Source organism: Gorilla gorilla, chromosome 15 (genome assembly GCF_029281585.2).
Source record: "Gorilla gorilla gorilla isolate KB3781 chromosome 15, NHGRI_mGorGor1-v2.1_pri, whole genome shotgun sequence".
Classification (NCBI taxonomy): Eukaryota; Metazoa; Chordata; class Mammalia; order Primates; family Hominidae; genus Gorilla; species Gorilla gorilla.
In genome coordinates this window covers 77,909,344-77,931,717 of record NC_073239.2, presented here as the reverse complement: position 1 = coordinate 77,931,717, position 22,374 = coordinate 77,909,344, and the positions used below count along the sequence as shown (strand labels likewise).

At 39.2% G+C, this 22,374-nt stretch overlaps 2 protein-coding genes and 1 non-coding gene across 11 annotated transcripts in view; 1 reads left to right on the top strand and 2 right to left on the bottom strand.

Moving 5' to 3' along the window:
• The window catches only part of SLC38A6 (solute carrier family 38 member 6), a 97,984-nt gene extending 83,846 nt beyond the window's left edge, over window positions 1–14,138 (bottom strand). For 2 of the 5 annotated variants that reach the window (XM_055361790.2, XM_063697878.1), the window contains exons 1-3: window positions 13,939–14,071; window positions 12,680–12,810; window positions 10,516–10,589 (exon numbers count right to left, since the gene is read on the bottom strand). In XM_055361790.2, the coding sequence (XP_055217765.2) occupies window positions 10,516–10,589; window positions 12,680–12,810; window positions 13,939–14,043 (310 nt within the window). In that variant the 5' untranslated portion in view covers window positions 14,044–14,071. Of the gene's footprint in view, window positions 1–10,515; window positions 10,590–12,679; window positions 12,811–13,629; window positions 13,854–13,938 lie in introns of those variants that run through there. The other 3 variants (XM_004055261.5, XM_063697879.1, XM_055361789.2) reach the window with 3 other exon arrangements.
• TRMT5 (tRNA methyltransferase 5) lies at window positions 13,948–20,311 on the top strand. 5 transcript variants are annotated; one of them, XM_019010013.3, is made up of 5 exons: window positions 13,948–14,297; window positions 15,437–16,092; window positions 17,685–17,809; window positions 19,196–19,847; window positions 20,128–20,311. In XM_019010013.3, the coding sequence occupies exons 1-5, from the start codon at window positions 14,203–14,205 to the stop codon at window positions 20,211–20,213; spliced, it is 1,614 nt and encodes a 537-aa protein (XP_018865558.1). In that variant the 5' UTR covers window positions 13,948–14,202; the 3' UTR covers window positions 20,214–20,311. The 5 variants fall into 5 exon arrangements, with proteins under 5 accessions (XP_018865558.1, XP_004055310.1, XP_063553947.1 ...); XM_004055262.3 differs by having other exon boundaries at window positions 14,158–14,358; XM_063697877.1 differs by lacking the exon at window positions 13,948–14,297 and adding an exon at window positions 14,353–14,497.
• A 577-nt stretch (window positions 20,312–20,888) lies between these two features.
• On the bottom strand, window positions 20,889–20,997 carry LOC115930764 (U6 spliceosomal RNA). The gene has a single exon (XR_004067362.1). It is a non-coding gene; the product is annotated as a U6 spliceosomal RNA (small nuclear RNA).
• Window positions 20,998–22,374: the final 1,377 nt, after the last annotated feature.

Below are 22,374 nucleotides of genomic sequence, written 5' to 3'. Positions count from 1 at the left end.
ATGTTGTTGAAAATGGCAGGATCTCCTTAAGTCTGAACAATATTGCACTATACGTACATATCACAATTTTTTATCCACTCACTTACTGACACTTAGGTTGTTTCTCTAACTTGGCTATCGTTAATAATGCTGCAATGAACATGGGAGCATAGATATCTCTACAAGGTACCAATTTCATTTCCTTTGGGTATAAACCCAGAAGAGGAATTGCTGGATCATATGGTTTCTTTCACTTGATAGTATGCGTTTAAGATTCCTCCATGACTTTTCATGGCTTGATGCCTCATTTCTTCTTCTTTTTTTTTTTTTTTTGAGATGGAGTCTTGCTCTGTCACCCAGGCTGGAGTGCAGTGGCACGATCTCAGCTCACTGCAACCTCCACCGCCTGGGTTGAAGTGATTCTCCTGCCTCAGCCTCCCGAGTAGCTGGGATTACAGGTGTGTGTCACCGCACTTGGCTAATTTTTGTATTTTTAGTAGAGACGGGGTTTCACCATGTTGGCCAGGCTGGTCTTGATCTCCTGACCTCAGGTGATCCGCCCACCTTGGCCTCCCAAAGTGCTGGGAGTACAGGCGTGAGCCACCGTGCTGGGTATTTTTTTTTTTTTTTGAGACGAGGTTTTGCTCTTTTCGCCCAGGCTGGAGTGCAATGGCATGATCTCAGCTCACTGCAGCCTCCGCCTCCAGGGTTCAAGCGATTCTCCTGCTTCAGCCTCCCAACTAGCTGGGATTACAGGTGCCCGCCACCATGCCCAGCTAATTTTTTTCTGAGACGGAGTTTTGCTCTTGTTGCTCAGGATGGAGTGCAATGGCTTGATCTCAGCTCACCGCAACCTCCACCTCCTGGGTTCAAGCGATTCTCCTGCCTCAGCCTCCTGAGTAGCTGGGATTACAAGCATGCACCACCATGCCCAGGTAATTTTGTATTTTTAGTAGAGACAGGGTTTCCCCATGTTGGTCAGGTTGGTCTCGATCTCCCGACCTCAGGTGATCCGCCCGCCGTGGCCTCCCAAAGTGCTGGGATTACAGGCGTGAGCCAAGGCTCCGGCACCTCATTTCTACTTAGTGCTGAATAATATCCCATTGTACAAATATATCAGTTTTTAAAATTCTTTCACTTCTGAGGAACATTTTAGTTGCTTCCAGATTTTGGTAAATATAAGGCTGTTATTAACATCTTTATGGAGGTTTTTGTGTAGAAATATGTCTTGAACTCATTTGGGTAAATACCAAGGAGCACTACTGATGGATCCTATGATGAGATTATATTTAGTTTGGTTAAAAAACTGCCAAACTGTATTCCAAAGTAGCTGTACCATTTCTTATTCCCACCAGCAATGAATGAGAGTTCCTGTTGTCCCACATCCTCGCCAGTATTTGGTATTGTCAGTGTTTCAGATTTTTGTCATTCTAATACATGTGTAGAGGTATCTCATTATTGGCTTTTGTGTGTGTATGTGGCTGTTTTAGTATATATCTTTCACATTAAAGGTTTTCCTGAAATATCTGGTGATACTTGGCTATTTCTTGACGTAAGTGTGATGCATTAAAAGACTAAATACAAGCTCTGTGTACACAGAAGAGGCTTATTGAGTGGTATGCTTAACTATATGATGATTAAACAGGAGGTACTCAGCTCTTTCTTGAAGGGCTCTCAACTATTTTTACCTGTAGGTCTTTTCTCTTGGGCAGGAGAAATTCTGTTGAAAATATTCCTCCAATCCCTTAAGTGAAAGTAGAAGACTTGCTGCCAGCAGTCTCAGAACTCCTACTAACTGGGACTCTCCTTCAGTTAGTAGACTTTCACTTAATCTCCCTGTTTTCAGTAAGGTGATCTTGGCCTTAACTACACCTAATATCTATGATTGCTGAGTCCTTTTAGTTTACCTTCTCCAGAAAATAAGCTTCCAGTTTCCTATAATAGTGGGGAAATGGCAGCACAGTGTTATGAAAGTGGACTCTGGAGTTAGCTTGCCTAAATCGAATATTAGCTCTTCTAACTAGCTAGCTGTGCAACCTTAAGCAAGCTAGTTAATCACTCAGTGCCTCAGTTTCCTATCTCTAAAGTGGATGTGACAATTTCTACCTCACACTGCTATTGTGAGAATAATATATGCAAATCTCTTAAAACAGCACCATGAAGACAGTATGCTAAAAAATGTTATCTGGCCAGGTGCGGTGGCTCACGCCTGTAATCCCAACCGTTTGGGAGGCCGAGGTGGGCAGATCACCTGAGGTCAGGAGTTCGATACCAGCCTGGCCAACGCTGTAAAACCCCATCTCTACTAAAAAATACAAAAATCAGCCGGATGTGGTGGTGGGTGCCTGTAATCCCAGCTACTTGGGAGGCTGAGGCAGAAGAATCACTTGAACCCGGGAGGCAGAGGTTGCAGCGAGCAAAGATCCACCACTGCACTCCAGCCTGGGTGACAGAGCAAGACTCTGCCTCAAAAAAAAAAAAAAAAAAGTTTGGAGGCAGGAACTCATAGGAAGTCTCTTAAGATGCCAGAGGGCTGAGACATGAGAACTGCTTGAACCCAGGAGGCGGAGGTTGCGGTTTGGCTAGATCGCGCCACTGCACTCCAGCCTGGACAACAGAGCGAGACTTTGTCTTAAAAAAAAAAAAGTTATCTTTAAAGAAAAAAAATATAACAGAGGGAGCAACATTATTATATTTCCCACCTCACACTCAGTCCCCAGATGAATATATGTTCACTGAGTAGAATACAGGCAGGATTACCCGGCACTATTTAAAGTTATTTTCTCCCCCACTTTTGAACTGTATGAATTAAAATGACATGAACTTAAATACCTGTTATGATTTAACTCTACTGTAATCCTGGGGAGGGGTTATGGCGTGATCTACACAGTAGCAATAAGGAAGGAGAATTAGGCAGATCCGAGAAATATTTACAAAATTAATTTGTAACTGGGTGAATGTACGAGGTGAAGGAGATATAAACTGGTGGTACCATTCACGGAGGTACGGTACAGGAAGAGGAGCACATTTGAGCCATTAAAGATGAAAGATAAGTTTAATTTTAAACATGTTGAGCTCGCAAAGCCTCTGGAACATCTAAATGGAGATCTCCAATATCAGAGGTAGCTGATATGTTTCGGCAGCATGGATGAGAGTCGTCAACCTATTTTTGGTAGCTAAGCTATAAAAGTTTATAATGTTATTCAAAGATAGTAAAGTACAAGTACGGATAAAGATGGAGCCCTGGTGGGGTAGAGACTGCTGGTTGTCTCTTCCCTTCTTCTACCTGAGTAACAGAACCCTGACTTTTAGTTGGGCTCATTGCCACCTTTAATAAACGCTACATTTTCTAGGTCCCTATGCAATTTAGTATGGCCATCGGGCATATTAAGTTCTGGCAACAAGAAAATGGAGTCTTAAGTGAGATTCAGCTGGTAGGCATCCCTTTCTCTCTTTCTGCTCTCTAGAACATGGATGCGATGTCTGCACTCCACAAGTAGTCCTAGACCTCAAGGATGGGGAAGGCACACACAAGAATAATGGAACAGAAAGGTAGATCCTCCTTCCTTGATGACACTGTAGATCAACCGTTGCTGTTTGTAATTTTAAATGAGATTGTATAAAAAGACCTCACAGAAGAGGTAAGATTTGTCAAAGCCTTGAAGGTGATGAGTGAGCAAAGCCATGTGGGAAACTGGGGGAAGAAACGCCCAAGAAGAGCACAGAAAGCACAAAGGTATGGAAGCAGGAGACTACCCAGCATGACTGGGGAAGAGTGAGCACAATTTTAGAGCCAGACTGTGTGGGTTTGAATCCTGGCTCCTATACTTCCTAACTGGGAAGTTACTTTCACCTCTCTTGGACAAGTTACTTTAACCTCTCTGTGCCACAGTTACCTCATTTCAAAAAATGGAAATAATATTGATACGTACCTCATAATATTATTATGAAGATTAAATGAATATTCATAAAGTCCTTAGAATGATGCTAAGTGCTATATAATTATATGTTACATAAGATAAAAATTAAAAGTGTGACTGAAACCAGTGAGGGAGTACTGGAAGATAAATCAAGGAGATAAAAAGGGCAGAAGACTTGTGTTGGGCTTTGTAATGATTTTTGCTTTTACTTTGATTGAACTAGGAAGCAACTGGAGGATTTTGAGCAAAGGAATGCTATGACCTAACTTACACTAACAGATCATTATGGTTGTTTTGTTAAGAATAGACTGCAGGAAGTAAGAGTGGAAGTAAAAACAAAAAAGATAAACTATTACTTTTGATGGTGGTAATAGTAACTGAAGATGGGTGGTAGCAATTAAATGAGAAAAATATCAGATTATTAATTTTTTGGCCAGGCACGATGGCTCATGCCTGTAATCCCAAGCACTTTGGGAGGTCAAGGCAGGAGGATTGCTTGAGCTGGTGTTGGAAAACAGCCTAGGCATCGTGGTAAGAGCCCATCTCTGCAAAAAATTAAAAAATGAGCCAGGTGTGGTGACGCGCATAGCCTGTAGTACCAGCTGCTCAGGAGGCTGAGGTTAGTTAGGTGTGGTGACGTGCATGGTGATGTGTGCCTGTGGTTACCAGCTACCCAGGAGGCTGAGGCAGGAGGTCGAGGCTGCAGTGAGCTATGTTCACGCCACTACATTCCAGCCTGGGCCACAGAGCAAGACACTATCTCGAAAAAAAATTTTTTTTTGAAGTGAAGGGAACAGTATGGCATGGATTGAACATGCAGGATGAGGGGAAAAAGGGGAGATACAGAATAACTTAAAGATCTTTGGCCTAAGCAATTAGAAGAAAGACATTACCATTTACTTAGATGGGAACAGTAGAAAGTGTAGATTGGTAGTATAAAGATGGGGAGTTTTACAAATCTGAGCTGTTAGACATCCAAGTGGAGATGTCACGGAGGCAGCTGGAGATGAGACTGAAATTCAGGGGAGAGTTCCAGGCCAGGGATATAAATTTCAGAATCACCATGAGCCCGATAATGAGTGTAAAAGAAAAGAGATCACTCACACCTGTAATCCCAGCACTTTGGGAGGACAAGGTGGGCGGATCACTTGAAGCCAGAAGTTTGAGACCAGCCTGGCCAACATGGCAAAACCCTGTTTCTACTAAAAATACAAAACTTATCTGGGTGTGGTGGCACACACCTATAATCCCACCTACTCAGACGGCTGAGGCAGGAGAATCGCTTGAACCCTGCAGGGCGGAGGTTACAGTGAGCCAAAATCACACCATTGCATTCCAGCCTGGGTGACAGAGTGAGACTCTGTCTCAAAAAAAGAGAAAAGAAGGGAAAAGAAAAGAGATCAGAGGAATAGTCCCAGGGGTACACCAATGTTTAGAGGATGGGGAGATTAAGAGAATTCAACAGAGGAGAAAAGGAGTGTTTGATGAAACAGGAAGAACTAGGAAAGCGTGACTTGTCTTTCAGAGAGCAAGGAGTTATCAGCTCTGTCACATGCTGCTGACTGAGAACTGATCATTGGATTTAGCAATGTGGAAGTCACTGCTACAACAGTTTCAGTGGAAAAGCCTGACAGGAGTGGGAGGAGAGGAACTGGAGACATCTGGTTTAGATAATTCTTTTTTTTTTTTTGGAGACAGGGTTTCACTCCCGTCCCCCAGGCTGAAGTGCAACAGCATGATCTCAGCTCACTGCAACCTCTGCCTCCCTGGCTCAAGTGATTCTCCTGCCTCAGCTGCCCCAGTAGCTAGGACTACAGGCTCATGTCACCTCACACAAATTTTTGCATTTTTTTTTTTTGTAGAGATGGGGTTTCACCATGTTGCCCAGGCTAGTCTCAAACTCCTGACTTCAAGTGATCCTCCTGGGTCTGCCTCCCGAAATGCTAGGATTACAGGCATGAGACACCACACCTGGCCGGTTTAGACAATTATTTTAAGGAGTACTGTCATGAAGACATGAGGCATATTCAAAAGATGCGAAGTAAAAGAGATTTTTATGATGACAGAAATTAGACTATTTGTAAAATGATAGGAAGGAAATGGTAGAAAAGGACCAAGAAATAAGAAAGAAGGGAGAAAGTGGCTGGAGTGATGTAGGCAAGAGCAGGTGGGATCATAGCACAAGTTGGGGGTAGGCCTTAGAAATAAACACAAAGAATTCATCCCCAGGAACAGAGTATATAGGCACAGATAAATAAGTGGTGGCAAGAGCTTATAAAATTCTTTTATGATTGCTTCTATTTTTTCAGTGAAACAGAAAGCGAAGAATATCAGTTATGGGTGAAATCAAAGAAAAAAGTGTCGAAGGTTTGACAGAAAGGAGAAGATATAAAAAAGCAATCTCCTAGATAGCAGATGAATGAGCTAAATGAAGTGATGAACCAAAGAAGTGAACCAGAATTGTGTGATAGCATCATAGGTACACCAGACATTGAATTATAGTGATATCAGTCTGCATGGTTGTGCTTTTCCTCAGGAAGATTCAAACGCATGGGTGCAAATGTGAAGCAGGCAGAGTTATATTTAACTATGGTTGGAATTTTGCCAGGGAAATATGATGGTTCAAGGGATAGGCAAGGGATTAAATAACATACTACAAAACCTCGACTGGATAAAGAGGGAAATAAGAATGAGTGTGGGGGGTCAGTGCAAAGGTGGTAGAATCAATGAATTGATAGAAGTCTTGGTAGGGGTGAAAACTGTCAGAGTTGAAGTACTTGAGAGGGTGAGTTAGAAACATAGGAGATGGTGGTGGCAGATGGGCAGATACTAACAAATGCTATTTTGGTAATGACAAGATCAGTGGTATGACCATAGGAGAAAATAAGTGGCCAGTGTAGGTAGAGAATATGATCATTAGAGAAGAAGAGGTTCAGGAACTGAAAGCATTAGAAGGATTAGCTACATGCATATTGAAATCATCCAGAATTGTAACAGGGGTAATACTGAAGAAACTAAAAGGTGAGTAGAAGCTAAAATTTAGCTAAAACTTTCATGAAATGACAGGAAATGGTCTAGGAGTCTATAGATGACAATAGTAAGGACAGCCGTAGATGGTATACATTCATGAGATTAAAAGCTGGGGGGTTTAAGGAGAGGAAGATGGTTGAGAAGCAGAAATGTGGGACAAACAGGACACCTATACCATCTTCAAATTAGTATGAGAGACATAAAGAGAAAAGACTGACCACTTGAGAGAACTACAGGGAAGCCTCAGAGGAGGTTCTCGTAGTGTAAGAAACAGACAGAAATGTTCAGAAGAGAATTAGAGACATGTGAGTTTTGCTGATGATTGACTGTGAGTTCCAGAGAGCACAGTGGAAGGGTTTCAGGAGTTAGAGAGCAGTGGAAGACGAGGTCAGAAACAGATGACAGCCATATGGGATGAGTCTGAGAAATGAAAGATAACCTAATATACTTGAAATGACTAACACAAATTGAGATGGATGGTATAATGTCATAATCCAAATGGTCTCACGGCAAATAATGGTGACAATGCAGTGAGTAGTACGGATCAACGACTAGGGAGTTGTGGTTCGGCCAGAGGTATGCAGAGTTCTAGGACTCTCACTCTCTCCAGTTGACAGTGACATGGAAGCCAGTGGAGGGAAGCTGTGGGTTTAGTATCAGAGCATGAGAAGTATTCCAAAAGAATGGCAACAAACCAACTATTTCTGAGATAGTAGTGTGTACAACACCCTGCAATCTTTAGGGATTTTTGCCCCAGTGGGCATTTTTGCCCCAGGGAGCACTCATTTGCCAAGGACTTGACATTTCATATACATTATTTTATTTCATTCTCAGAACAATTCCAAGAAGGAAGTGTTATCATTGCCATTTTACAGATGAAAAACGAAGGCTAGAGAGAATAAGGTTCTTTACATTCCACCTCAGCTCCCATGAAAAGTCCTGATAGACCCCAAACTCTCCATAAAATCTAAAGTAGAATTTCATGTGAAGAAATCCTTTACTTTTATAAAGATGAAAATTTCTCTTTACCCTTTACCTCTAGCAAATAAATGAAGAAGTTATTTCATAAAAACTCATGATAGCTCTTTCTCTTACCAATGAATTCAATCTGAGCATAATAATCTTTTATGACAGTCCAACAAACTGTTGGGAGAGAGTTAGTTACGTATTATACTCTAGTCTTTATATATGAATGTATGTATTGAAAAGAAAAAAAAAAGGAAAAGCCTACCTCCACAGAGAATTTTACAAAGATTGAAGGAATTCAATCAACGGAAGACGGGTGAGTCAATGTGCAGGCAGAACCATGAAGTAGTTAGTTCATGGGCCCAAGTAGGCTACAGAAATCAAAGAAAAAGAGAAAAGAAAGAGAAACAGATATATTCACTTCATACGCCCCAGAGTTACAGAAAAGAACAAACACAGTGTCAGAATCTTAAAGTTAAATACATGTGAACCGAAGGAGTAAAAAATTAAAATTACTTAGAAATCTCCACACACTGAATACTACTCCCACATAACCGAAATAAAACATTTTACTTAAATTAAAACTAAAATGAAGTTTTAAAATGAAGCTTGAAAGACATAATTGCCACGTAGTTGACTAAAGTATTAATCTTTTAACAGAATGAATTGAAAGAATCTACCAAGATGTTAAAGTATCACAATTAATTAAAATTTTTTTCACATTCAGCAAAATTTCAATACATGCAATTAAAATTCAAGTTTCAGCAGGATTTACAAATATATTTATCTAAAGCTATTATTCCTAAATTCAGGATGCTTTTATGAACAACCTGTTACTTTAGGATTAATATTTATACTGCTTCCTAGTATTTTCATCTGTCTGCACATTCACCCAAGCCCCTTGAGAGCAGAGGCATGCACTGGATGGCCAAAGCACTGTTAGAAGTTGTGGCTATAAACTATGAATCCTAAACTAGATTTGCATAAGAATCACTTGGAGGACTTGTTAAAAACATATCTGGCACTGGATGGCCAAAGCACTGGTACAAGTTAGAGCTATAAACTATGGATCCTAAACTGGTTTTGCCTTGTTAAAAACATATTCTTGAGTCTCACCTCAGATTTTTGAAATTAGAATCCCTGAGGCTTAGAGCTCTCTGTGTATAAAAAGATCTATGAGTATTTCTGATGATGGACAGGTTTTAGGAAAACAAACTACAGCAGTGGCTTCAGAATTATTCTGAAGAGTCTTAAAATTCTTAAGAAACATCACTGGGCTTCACTCACCTGTTTCAGCACAGAATAGTCTCACTGATATAGTTTGGTTTGTCAGACCCCTCCAAATCTCATGTTGAAATCAGATCCCCGGTGTTGGAGGCAGGGCCAAAGGGGAGGTGTTTGGGCCCTGGGGCCAGATCCCTCATGAATGGCTTGGTGCCTTCCTTGGGGTAATGAGTGAGTTTTCACTTTTATTAGTTTCATGAGAGCTGGTTGTTAAAAAGAACCTGGCATGCCCCTCCTCTCTCGCTTCCTCTCTTGCCATGTGATCTCTGCATATCCTAGCTCCCCTTCACCTTCCACAATGAATGAAAGCAGCCTGAGCCCCTTACTAGATGCAGATGGAGCAGAAAAGCCCCTCATAAGAAGGGCCATGCTTCTTGCAGAGCCTGTAGAACTATGAGCAAAATAAACCTCTTTTATTTATAAATTATGCAGCCTCAGGTATTCTTTTATAGAAACACTAAATGAATTAAGAAATCCATTTTTATCTATTTTGTGTATCTACTTTTCTTCTTAAAATCTGAACATCACAAGGCCAGATAAAGCAAAACGAACTCATCCATATAAGAATTAAACCCATGATTTTGGCATCAAAGCTGACCTAATCCAAAGACAAAAGAGACTAGACAGATAAAAAGACCAGGACTGATGAACATAGAATATTTGTTAATGACAAAAGGAAAATCTTAGAAAAGCACTTCTATAATTCATACACTTTTATTTACCAGATCCTAAAAGAACTTATTCAATACATGACTGAATTGCATAATAAAATTCCAAACGCGAAAAAGCATATACACGAATATATTGAATTAACTGCACATACTTATTTCTCTTAGGAAAAAACTACCCTATTCTAGACTTGCAATTAAAAATACAAAATGTGTCTAAATAAATTAAAGCTTTGTGACCTTACTTCCTACAATCCCAATTCTGCCATCCCTACCTCTGACTAGCAGGCAGATGGGGGCAGGGAAGGCAACAGTAGCTCTGAGAAGGTGTTCTCTCCTTGAGAAAATGATTTCTCCATAAGCATAAGGTTTGGATTCTTTGAACACCTTTTAGATCCTCCCATGATCTACTCTACTCCAGAAAATTAGGTTGTGTTGTGGAGGAAAGCAGGTAAAAATGCTAGTTACCTCCTCCCATCCTGTGCTTGGATATTCCCCCACAGTATTGGGTCTGTATATCCTGGTTTTTCAAATTCTCCATTCCAATCACCCTATCTAATAAAAATGTATGCTCACTGGATATTAGATTTGAGACATCCAATTCTATATGTAGATACAAACTCAAGAGACTCCTTTATTAAATGAAGCAGCATAACATTTTTACTCACCTGTCTGAATACACATACTAAGCAGAAGATGGACCGAGTAAGAAGCCAGGAGAGCAACTGTCAGCAGCAAGAAGCTAAAACATAAAAGAACACCTGGTCAAATCCTCCCAAAAGTTTGTCTTTTGTATGGTGTCTCATTACAAAAACAAACTGCTTAACAGTCAAATATTCACAGGAACTATCTCTGAGTAGTAGAATTCTGTTCATTAAGGAAATTAAGAAGATACTTTTCTACTTTTTTATATTTACCAATTTTATTTAAATGAAAATATACTGATTTTAAAATCAAAAAAGAAATAAAAACCAAACTTTTTTAAAAATACAAGCAAACTTCCTCATTTTGCAGTCTTGTCTGCTGACTGCTGAATCAGCCATTAAATAATCTTGTAATATTTCCTTTTTATGACTGGTTTTCTTCTTATTTTAAGTCTAAATAGAAGTTTTACTTATGCAGTCTCATTGTCTTCTCTTTTTCCCTTCCTCCCTCTACTTCCAGTGATATGGACCTCCTTATCATACCTTCGTCTTATTAAGGTGTACTTAAGATTTATTTAGACTGTATTTTCTAGCATCTATTAAATGCACACACCCTCCAAACCAAACTAAAATAATGTAGTTAACACACCTCTAATGATGCAATTTGAAAAATGTGCAAACAATGTAATGACTGAGGTCCTCTCACCAACAGTGTGAAAGAAAAAACTTAGATAATTTCCTATTCATTTTTAGGAAGACACCGGCAGGACAAGCTTCTATACAGCTATCCCCAATGAACTGCCCCAGTCATTGAAGAAATTTTCTCTCTGTGGTCCAGTTAATACTTGTTAATAAATAAAATTGAGAGGTAAAAGTACAAATGTCATTAAACTGACATCAGGAACTTCACAAAATAACACTTTAGCATCACCAAAAATGATGGTTGCTATGACTGGGTGAGCACACACTCAGCAGTATATATCTGCATGTAAGACCCCGGTGCATAAATTATGATTTTTCAAAGAGAATCAAAAAACAAGTCCTCTGACTATGTCTTGCTTAAGGTGTCACATATAGTTTTTAATTTTAAAAATAATGAAAGTTTGTGAGTACATTCCATAATAAAAGCAAGTTGGGGTACTTAAAAGTTGCTTTGCTTATCAAAAAATTTGGAATAAAAGCAGGAAATAAACCTAAAAGAGACTCCCTAGGCATTTTAAATTTCCTAGTAAATAGATCTGTTTCTACTGACAAACAAAGCCAACTTGTTCATTCATTCTATTAGCCATGTGGTGCTAGATGCTAAGAATAAGGTCCAGTTATAAAAGATTTTTCTATTTTTTAAATTTTTTAGACAGGATCTCACTCTGTCACCCAGGCTAGAATGCAGTAGCCCAATCATGGCTCACTGCAGCCTCAACCTCTCAGGTTCAAGCAATCCTCCCAAGTAGCTAGGACTACAGGCGCACTCCACCATACCAGGCTAATTTTTGTATTTTGGGCAGAGATGGGGTTTCACCATCTTGCCCAGGTTGGTCTCAAACTCGTGGGTTCCAGTGATCTGCCTGCCTTGACCTCCAGTTGTAAAGGATTTCAGTTTAGTGGGAATATTAATTTCCAAACATATCATTGTAACAATTATAATAACAGAATGAATATACAAAGTACTATGAAAGCACAGAATATCCAGGATTGTCTTCTATTTTGGGCAAACTGGCCTACAAGCCAAGTCCTGAAACATAAAAAAGAACAGGCACAAAACACGTCTGGCCTCAGAAAGTGAAATAAGACTACTTAACAATACAAAGAGACAGCGAGGAATGAAAAGATTATGTGTTGTATTTGCACTCACAAAATTGCTATTTGGAAGTTAATCTGCATGGCTTTGATTCACTTTGGCCAAGGAGATACAATGAATATGCCACTCTTAAGTGTCATATTTCATTATAAATGAAATGTGGATCAAGTTCCCATTTTTAAAAACTAGTCACATTTCTGTGTATTTACGAAGCTATGTAGTAGCCCTCCAAGGTACACACTAGCAACAAGAATAACAAGAAAAATGCTAAAACCCCAGAAATAACTAACTAGAAATTGTATAATAGCAGCTTCTGGAATCTATCTCTCTACTTCTCCGTATATTATCAAAATGGAAAAAAAAAAGTGATGGTAAAATATGAAGACTCACCTAAATCCAAAGACACCGGTATTAGCCATAACATAAGCTAAGCCAAGGATGCCACTTCCCATGATGGCATTCATCAAATTAAACACTGATAAACCAAATGAAACACCTGGGGATCGCTGTCTGTGAAGTTCCTGTAAGCACACAAATTTAGTAGTGTTAAATGTTTGGATGGTGAAGTTAAAATTTCGTGAAGAAATTCCATAAACGAAAGATTATGGATAAAAGCTGCAAACCACCAGGCTTTGTATGACACACTCGTTGCTTAACCAACACTAATTTCCTTTCCTTTCCTTCCCACCTCCCACTACTGCAGCTCCAGGAATCTAGGGTTTCTTAGGAAAATGATTTCCACCAGTACACAAGACAGGTAGAGTTCAGGAAGGGCCATGACTAACCTTGTGACTGCAAGAGATGAAGATAGGATAGGAATGGAGTGGGGAGAGAGAGGAGAGATAAGGCCTCAGCTCATGTGATTACTAAAGAATTGCTGAGTCAACCTGGGACTGCTGTGGGCAGTTGTTCCTCCTCAATTACTAGGACTGCACAACTAATCTCTACTTATATATCTAATGAATTAGTTCTACCAAACTGGAAGAAGGATGGTCAGGAATACCTTACAATGACAATATTATAAACAGAAGCAATTCACGTTGTTCTGGCAGTATCCCTGAAAACAACCCCCTCCCCACAAACAGCACTAGGAACAAAGTCCTGGGAACAGTGTCTAGGACTCGAGTTAAAAAGCGGAGTGCCCACTGCACAGGCTTTAGGGTCAGGAACGTGCTATGCACTTACTACCAAGCCACTTCCAGTCTACCGCTAAGAATTTCTGTATTAAAATGTTTATTACTCTCCCTCCCCCCATGACTAAGTCGGAAGAGGAAAATCCTGTGACTCTTGCAAAGACCTGACGAGACTGGTGGAGAAAATAAGGTGACAAAAATACTAACTAACAGCAGTGAGTACATAATCCTAGGGCCGCTCATCCCATCATGTTCGCAGCTTCCACTCAACGCTGCATCTCTTCCACCCGACTCTTTTCATCTTTTCTTTCTAGAGTATGCTAGGCTGCTATCACGTTCATAACTGCGCCAATCTCATCTGAATCTCGGCGGCTGCCTTCAGACCCCATCCCCCAGGGTTCAGGCTCCAGCATCTCCCCTGTCCCGGGGCGGTCCTCCTTTTCTGGGTCTTATTTGGCAGGCACTTGAGGGAAGCCGGAGGGCGTCAACGCGGGGAAGCGAACACAGCCCACTTACGTTGCTTAGCAACGGACTCAACTCTTCGGCCTCCGCTTCTTCAGGCTGCTGGACAGAGACATACCAGCCCCGCTCAGCGTTGAAGCTCCCCCAGGACGCCTCCATGCTGCTCTCCAGCTGACTACCAGGTCCATCTACGAGCCTCTACCCCTGCCCTGCGCTCCAGTCGTCGGTCGCGCCAGAGGCGGAGCTTTGAGCCCGGCCCTTCCGGCTTTCCGTACTTCACCAGGGCCTGGAAGGAGAGGAGCGAGTCGACGTGATCTGATGACGCTCGCCCTCTTCGCGGCGAACAGTGATGATGTCATAGAAGACCCGCCCATCCACCCGCGACCCACATCCGATCGGTACCGGAGCGGGAGGTGAGGGGTCGGCTCGCGGATCCAGCTGCAGAGCGACGTGGGGAATTGGAATGGTGCTTTGGTGAGGTGGCGGCCGCGTTAGGGGCTAATGGTCCAGGGGAGGTACCAGCCCGCCCAGGGCTGCTCTCTGCCATGTGCTGCATGGGCACAGAAACATCGCGAGGTCACCCACCTGCCTAGGTGCTGAGCTTAGTTTCGAGGTACTGGATAGTAAGGAATGTTTCAAAAGCCTTTCGCCACATTTTACTGGTGGGAAAACCGAGACTCATAGTAATTTATCCAGGGTCACCCAGCTGGTCAGCTGCTAGACCCAATTTGATCTCTGACGGTGAAGTTAGACTTCGTTGCTTTACAGGATTCTGGGACAGGGCCCTTTCCCCTTACAAGTAAATTCTTTGGTATTTTAGAAGACAGTGAATAACTGATACTATGCATATAACAATCGGCAAAGCTCTCGTCCTCAAAATACAGAAGCCTCTAGTTAAAGGCAGGACATGTGGCAGTAAAGTATCGAAAACAAACAACAGAGCAATATATTAAGAACACAAGCACCGAAGTCAGTCAAAACTAGGTTTTAATCCATGTTTAGCCACTTATCAGCTGGGAGACTTTGGGTGGGTTACCTTACGTCTGAGCTTTAGTTTACTTATTTACAAAATGAGGGTGCAATACTGCACACGTCCCAAGATTCATAATGTACATAAAGCATTTAGCGCAGTATCTGACACAATAAGCACCCATGAGACTATCCTAATAAATATCACCACTAGTAATGGTCATGTATAATGACTATTTCATTTACAGATGACCATTTAACTCATACTTCAGTCTTCCAATCCCAAATGTATTATCTAGAAAATTGTGGGTGAAGAGGATCATTGAGTATGGCTAATGGATCACTAAGCCCTCTGAACTGGGAGCAGGTGGGTTGAAGGTGTAAATTTAATATATACCACTATTATCTACCACTAATACGACTTCCTGAAAAAGTCATCCTAGTCTGGAAAAGATAGTATACTTCCCACACATCACTAAACGTTTTATTTGTCAGCATTTAGCAGGTTATTTGAGATAGTAGTAGAATTTAGATTTTTATTCTCAAAAGCTGTCGTGTGTGAATTTTTTTTTTTTTTTTTAAGGATCTTATGGAGGCCATTTGGATTCTCAGGAAGACTTCTGAAACTGGAAAGCCATAGCATAACTGAATCAAAATCGTTGATTCCAGTAGCTTGGACATCCCTGACACAGATGCTTTTGGAAGCACCTGGTATTTTCTTATTGGGTCAAAGAAAAAGATTCTCAACCATGCCAGAAATAGAAACACATGAGAGAGAGACTGAATTGTTTTCACCACCTTCTGATGTCCGAGGCATGACAAAACTTGATAGAACGGCTTTTAAAAAGACAGTCAACATTCCAGTGCTTAAAGTGAGGAAAGAAATAGTCAGTAAATTGATGCGATCCCTAAAAAGGGCAGCATTGCAGCGCCCAGGCATAAGACGTGTGATTGAAGATCCGGAAGATAAAGAAAGTAGACTAATCATGTTGGATCCCTATAAAATATTTACTCATGATTCCTTTGAGAAAGCAGAACTCAGTGTTTTAGAGCGGCTTAATGTCAGTCCACAGATCTCTAAATACAATTTGGAACTAACATATGAAAACTTTAAGTCAGAAGAAATCTTGAGAGCTGTGCTTCCTGAAGGTCAAGATGTAACTTCAGGGTTTAGCAGGATTGGACATATTGCACACCTAAACCTTCGAGATCATCAGCTGCCTTTCAAACATTTAATTGGTACGTGTGTCATAGTAATATTCATGTATTTGAAGGGAATTTGCAAATTGTTAATTTTGGCTTTAAAAACTATTTTTTTTAATGCCAAGTTACAGAGGCAGAACATTTTATCATGTTAACTTTAAGCTAGATCTTGAGCTACATACCCTCTTTTGAGGGCCATTTTGAAATATCTTCTTTAGTCATAGCAAGTTCCAAATACTGGTCCAGGCTTTTGTGTACAACAATACATCAGTGTAGATTAAACTTGAATCACATGCTTTGGCAGCTACATTGAGGAGAGATCTTTTTGGTATACAAGACTTGTTAGGCCTTCAGGGCTATGTTAAATACTAGGTTTCATAAATTTGGGTACTTTATAGTCAAAAGTGCAAGATGTTTACTTATGCTTTCATTGATTCAACCAATTGAGCCTCTTCTATATGTCAAGCACCATACTGTCCTGTTACGCATTTCTTTTGTTTTTATTGATGAAGGGAGTAATAATGGATGGTGGTAACATAAATACTTAAGCAGATCCTTGTAATTGTGACTGGGTACAAATGTCAAGTCTAGGCTTTCCTATGAGTCACTGCCTACCCTAACTCAAACATTCCTCTGGCATTCCTATTTTATAAACCTTCTTTCATAGAGGCACTCATACATTAAAAGTGAAACATTTTCATACAGTAGTAATTTTAAAGCTTTTACTATAGACCTTCAGAATAGTTTTTAAAAATTTATAAATTTCATTCCTCATTTCAAACTAAATTCTGTACCTTAAAAGTTGAGTTCAGATACGTGAAGCAGAAAGGGTAAGAACAATGATTAATTCGTTTATTGATAGTATATTAAAAAACAAGTATCTGATTATCAGAAATGGGACAAATGCTGGTTGTATTTCAGGATATTGTATAATTGGGTACTGTGTGCTGATTTACAAATCAAGTTATGCAATGAGATAGCATATAGATTTTTATAACTTTTTTAAAGTGCTAACTAAAAAAATAGATTCATCAAATGGCCATGAGTATGCCAGTTCTGTAGCTTTTTTTGCTCTGAAGTAAATGAACATTTAATTTAGATAGGACTCTAAATAATCTATGTTTCTTTTTTTTTGGAAACATTGTTTTGCTGGCATATATTTCTAAAGTGGGGGCATTTGTTCCAAAGCCACAGTAAAACAGACATTTGGCTTGAGGCCAGTGGAACTGGCAGATGTTTTACTGTTTTCTGAGGCCATTTGTTGCCAGGGTCCTTTACATCTCTTTCCATTCTTTCCCAATTCCTTGTGATCTACCTTTTTGGTTCCTTGTTTATTGGTTCCTTTGAAAAGATTTAGTAAAACATGGAAAAAACATTAGGTAGACCCAAACTCCTCAAAACGTTTTCTTTAAAAATGTACCCAACATTTTGTGTGTGCATATTAGCAACCGTCAGACATTAACTTTAGTCATCTGTTGAATTTTTTAAATTGCATGCCACATTACACACAGTAGGTGCAGTCTTTATCAACCAAAAGAAATACAACTCATTTCTGTTTCATATTAACAATGTTAGCTTTTATTTTGCAACCAATAGGCAGTATTATGGATTTTCATTTTTTCTTTTAGGCCAGGTTATGATTGACAAAAATCCAGGAATCACCTCAGCAGTAAATAAAATAAATAATATTGACAATATGTACCGAAATTTCCAAATGGAAGTGCTATCTGGAGAGCAGAACATGATGACAAAGGTATATTTTATTATCTCCAAGTAAGGTGTATATCAATATTATGTTTAGAGTCAGAATAGATGACAAAGATTTAAAATACTTGTAACATCCAGTGTTGGTGAGTATGTGACAATGTGATCACTTATGTATGCTATTGATGGAATAACACTGATAAAGCCTTTTCAGAAGAATTGGTTAAATTCTCATATAGTGATACAATGGAATATTTCCATCATTAAAAGTTTTTTAGCTCCATATTTGTTAAAATAAGTTGTCCATCGATAGGTTGACAATGGACAATTGCCAGAAAGCAATATAAGTGACAAAAAGCAAGTTATAGAAAAGTATGTATAAAATAGTTCTCGAGATATATTTAAACCTTCTAGGTTATACCCAGAAAGACTTTTAGTTGGCAGAAATTTGCAGAAACATTTCCACCTCTGTAACCTTAATAATTTGGCCGGAAGCATCTGATATGGTTGGGAGAAGGAAAAAAAAAATACATACAAATTGGGAATTAAGGTCCTGGAAAGCAGAAGATGGAAGATGTATCTATCTATGAGATTTATAGAACTTATGAACTTTCTGGCCTTTGATTCTTCATGCATAAATTAATGAGTTTAAGATGATGGCTGAGGTCATACTTCATGACTGTAACTTAAGTTTTATTTTCTGTTTTTTAAGGTGTCTACTACAATAGACCCAAAAGAAACGTTAAAAAGTCTTGTGTTCAAGAATTAGCTTCATTGTATATATTTAGTTTACCCATGAAAACTCAAATTTGGGAAAGAGAATCTGGGAATGATTCATTCTATACACTGGCTCTAATTTATAGACATCAAATTTGCAAAGTTCAAGTAGCTGTCGAAAAACATAGTAAAATACCTCAAAATTGAGTGACACATCTACCATGGCTCCCTTTTACAAACACAGAACTAAATAAGGAGGGAAGCTTGTTTGCTGCATAGAAGTACTGTCTGCAACTTGGCTACCCACCATGAAGATATGGGTGGTGTGTTGTTTCAAAATTGTAGGTCTTGCCTTGTCTATCTGGTGACATAAGAGTATAATTAAGCCAGTTAATTGGCCTGTTGAAAAATTCCTCATGTGATATGGTAACTACTTTATGGCCATGGCCCTATAGGATTGAGATGGAGAGCCATTTGGCTTTAAAGAGATGACTTTTTCTCACGAATAAGTCTAATGCAGTATATTAACTGGCCTTAGGAATAGCATAAACACCAGGAGTCTAATTAAAATGCCTTTAAATGCACTGTTGTTTGGCTCTTACAGTGGTAAATTTAAATGTGTAAGTGTTTGCCTGTGTGTATACACAACCTATCCAATATCAATGGTTAGGATTTAGGACCAAGGAAATTAACCAAAAAGCATAACACCTTTTTTCAGGTTCGAGAAAACAACTACACCTATGAATTTGATTTTTCAAAAGTCTATTGGAATCCTCGTCTGTCTACAGAACACAGCCGTATCACAGAACTTCTCAAACCTGGGGATGTCCTATTTGATGTTTTTGCTGGGGTTGGGCCCTTTGCCATTCCAGTAGCAAAGAAAAACTGCACTGTATTTGCCAATGATCTCAATCCTGAATCTCATAAATGGCTGTTGTATAACTGTAAATTAAATAAAGTGGACCAAAAGGTGAAAGTCTTCAACTTGGATGGGAAAGACTTCCTCCAAGGACCAGTCAAAGAAGAGTTAATGCAGCTGCTGGGTCTGTCAAAAGAAAGAAAACCCTCTGTGCACGTTGTCATGAACTTGCCAGCAAAAGCTATAGAGTTTCTTAGTGCTTTCAAGTGGCTTTTAGATGGGCAGCCATGCAGCAGTGAGTTCCTTCCCATAGTGCATTGTTATAGCTTTTCCAAAGATGCTAACCCTGCTGAGGATGTTCGGCAAAGGGCTGGAGCTGTGTTAGGCATTTCTCTGGAGGCATGCAGTTCAGTTCACCTGGTAAGAAATGTGGCCCCAAACAAGGAAATGCTGTGCATCACCTTTCAGATTCCTGCCTCTGTACTCTACAAGAACCAGACCAGAAATCCAGGTGAGCAGTTTCTGGGAAATTAAATGTAAACCTTGCCATTCAATTGTAACTAATTCCTCCCAGTTTTACAAATTTTAATGCAGTATTAGTTCAGTCTAATAGAAAGCTACTGTGTTAGTTCAGTCAAATAGAAGGCTATTTCATTAAAATAGTAAATCTGCAAGAATGTTATTTCATGTTTAAGTTGACTAGATTAAAAATGCCTATATTGTTTGTTTTTTTAAGAGTATTTTCAACTGTTAATATCTTACCTAAAATAGGTTTTCTGGATTTATTACAGAGAATCATGAAGATCCGCCTCTTAAAAGGCAGAGGACAGCTGAAGCCTTTTCAGACGAAAAAACACAAATTGCTTCAAACACTTAATTGGAAATGTTTTCTCCATCTCCCTACCAGACTTACATGTAGTGAAATAGAATTTCTATTATTTAATAAAATTTTAGGGTTCGGTTTTTACTATTGAACCCTTGTACTTTGCCTTATTTTACAAATTGAGGATTACCAATTAAACTTTAACTGAACTAAGGCTACCAAATACATTCCCTGTTATCTAAATTATAACATACAATTATTTTATAACAAAATATATCTAATTTTTATTGGATAAATATGAATAAATATTTTCTCTCAGGGAAAATAATTTTTGAAAGTAGGGTGATTGAGTACTAACTAGGAAGGTATTAACACCACTTTGTAGTTGTCCTTTACATAACTACTCCTTTACTGCCAATTAACTATCACTATAAAAGTAATAAAAAATGAAATTATTTAGACCGGGGCAGGCAAACTACATCCTGCAGGCCAAACCTGTCCCACCACCTGTTTTCATATGGCCTGTGGCCTAATAATGTTCTTACGTTTTCCATTGGTTGAAAAATAATCAAAAGAACATTTTGTGACATGTGAAAATTGTATGACATCTATTATGTATCAGTTTTAAAAATTAGAATTGTATGAAATTAAGAGTTTCAGAGTTCATGAAGTTTGATTGGAACATACCATGCTCGTTTGTTTACATATCATCTGCAGCTGTTTTTTGTTTTTAATATGGAACGCTTCACGAATTTGCATGTCATCCTTGCGCAGGGACCATTCTAATCTTCTCTGTACCATTCCAGTTTTTTAGTATATGTGCTGCTGAAGTGAGGACTGCAGCTGCTTTCTTGAACAATAGCAGAGTTGAGTGGTTGCAACACACACTGAATGTGACTGTCATCACTTCACACTGCTGTTTGACACATCACAAATCACTGATGTGGTTGTAACGACAGCATTTTGAGTGCCATGTATATCACATGAACCCACATTTTATTTTTTATTACCAGAGCATATCTATTATAGCAAAACAAGAAAAGTGGACTTTGTTGTTATTTTTAAAGTACAGTAGGGTGTGAATTATTTTGATGTTGAATTAGACGACAAAGCATCTATATAGCTAAGCTAAAAGAATAACCATTGACAACCACTCATCACAGTATTCCCAACTCACAGGCAAGCAACTGTTAGAAAAATTAGAAAATTTAAAATGGAAATAACAAAGCAGAATTTCTTCACAAAATGAAAATGAGGCTGCAACGACATTAAGTCTCTAAGTCAATCATTTGTTAGCCAAGCAAAGCCATTTATTGATGGTGTGAATTAATTATGTTTGGATGCAGCAGCTGAATATATCCAGAGAAAATAAACTTGATTAAGATTACTGGCCTTTGGCAAGAACAGTTGCTTAAAGAGTTAAGGACATTGAAAGCGACATAAATAGTCACTTAAAAAAGGAAATGATTCTGGATGGTTCTTTGACTCTATTTTTATTTTTACTTAGAGACAGGGTCTTGCTCTGTTGCCCAGGCTGGAGTGTAGAGACACAGTCACAGCTCAGTGTAACCTTGAACTCCTAGGCTTGAGATCTTCCCATCTCGGCTTCCCAAAGTGTGAAGGTTACAGGCGTGAGCCCTTATATGTGGCCCTCGTGAATGGTTTAGCACTATCCCCTTGGTGGTGTCCTCACGATAATGAGTTATGAGATCTGGTTGTTTGAAAGTATGTGGCACTCGACCCCCACACTCTCTTACTCCTGCCTTCGCCATGTGAAGTGCCTTCTCCTATTTTGCCTTCTACCATGAGTAAATCTTCCTGAGGCTTCCCCAGAAGCAGATGCGAATGCTATGCTTCCTATAGCCTGCAGAACTGTGAGCCAATTATACCTCTTTTCTTATAAATTACCCAGTATCAAGTATTTCCTTATAGCAATGCAAGAATGGCCTAAAACACAAGGCAAAACAACTTTAATATGGTACAGTCATTTTGACAATATTTGAATCACAATATTTGATGACAATATCCTTACACATTTGTCATACTATCAAAAGTTAAAACAAGAAACAAGATTTCCATTCCCACAAATTTTAGTGAGTATATTTTCTGAGTTCAGCATTTTTAGGGACCTAGGTGCAAGTGCAAAGGAAATTTCCCTGTTTCAAAATCTATTTAACTGCAATTGAGGTGATTCAACCTAATTTTCAGTAAGAAG

Excerpts from the sequence above, each read along its gene's own strand:
- TRMT5 (XM_019010013.3), top strand. The coding sequence starts at position 14,203 with ATGACGCTCGCCCTCTTCGCGGCGAACAGTGATGATGTCATAGAAGAC. Across the intron at positions 17,810-19,195 it reads AGCAGAACATGATGACAAAG|GTTCGAGAAAACAACTACAC; the intron begins GTATATTTTATT and ends ACCTTTTTTCAG. Across the intron at positions 19,848-20,127 it reads GAACCAGACCAGAAATCCAG|AGAATCATGAAGATCCGCCT; the intron begins GTGAGCAGTTTC and ends GATTTATTACAG.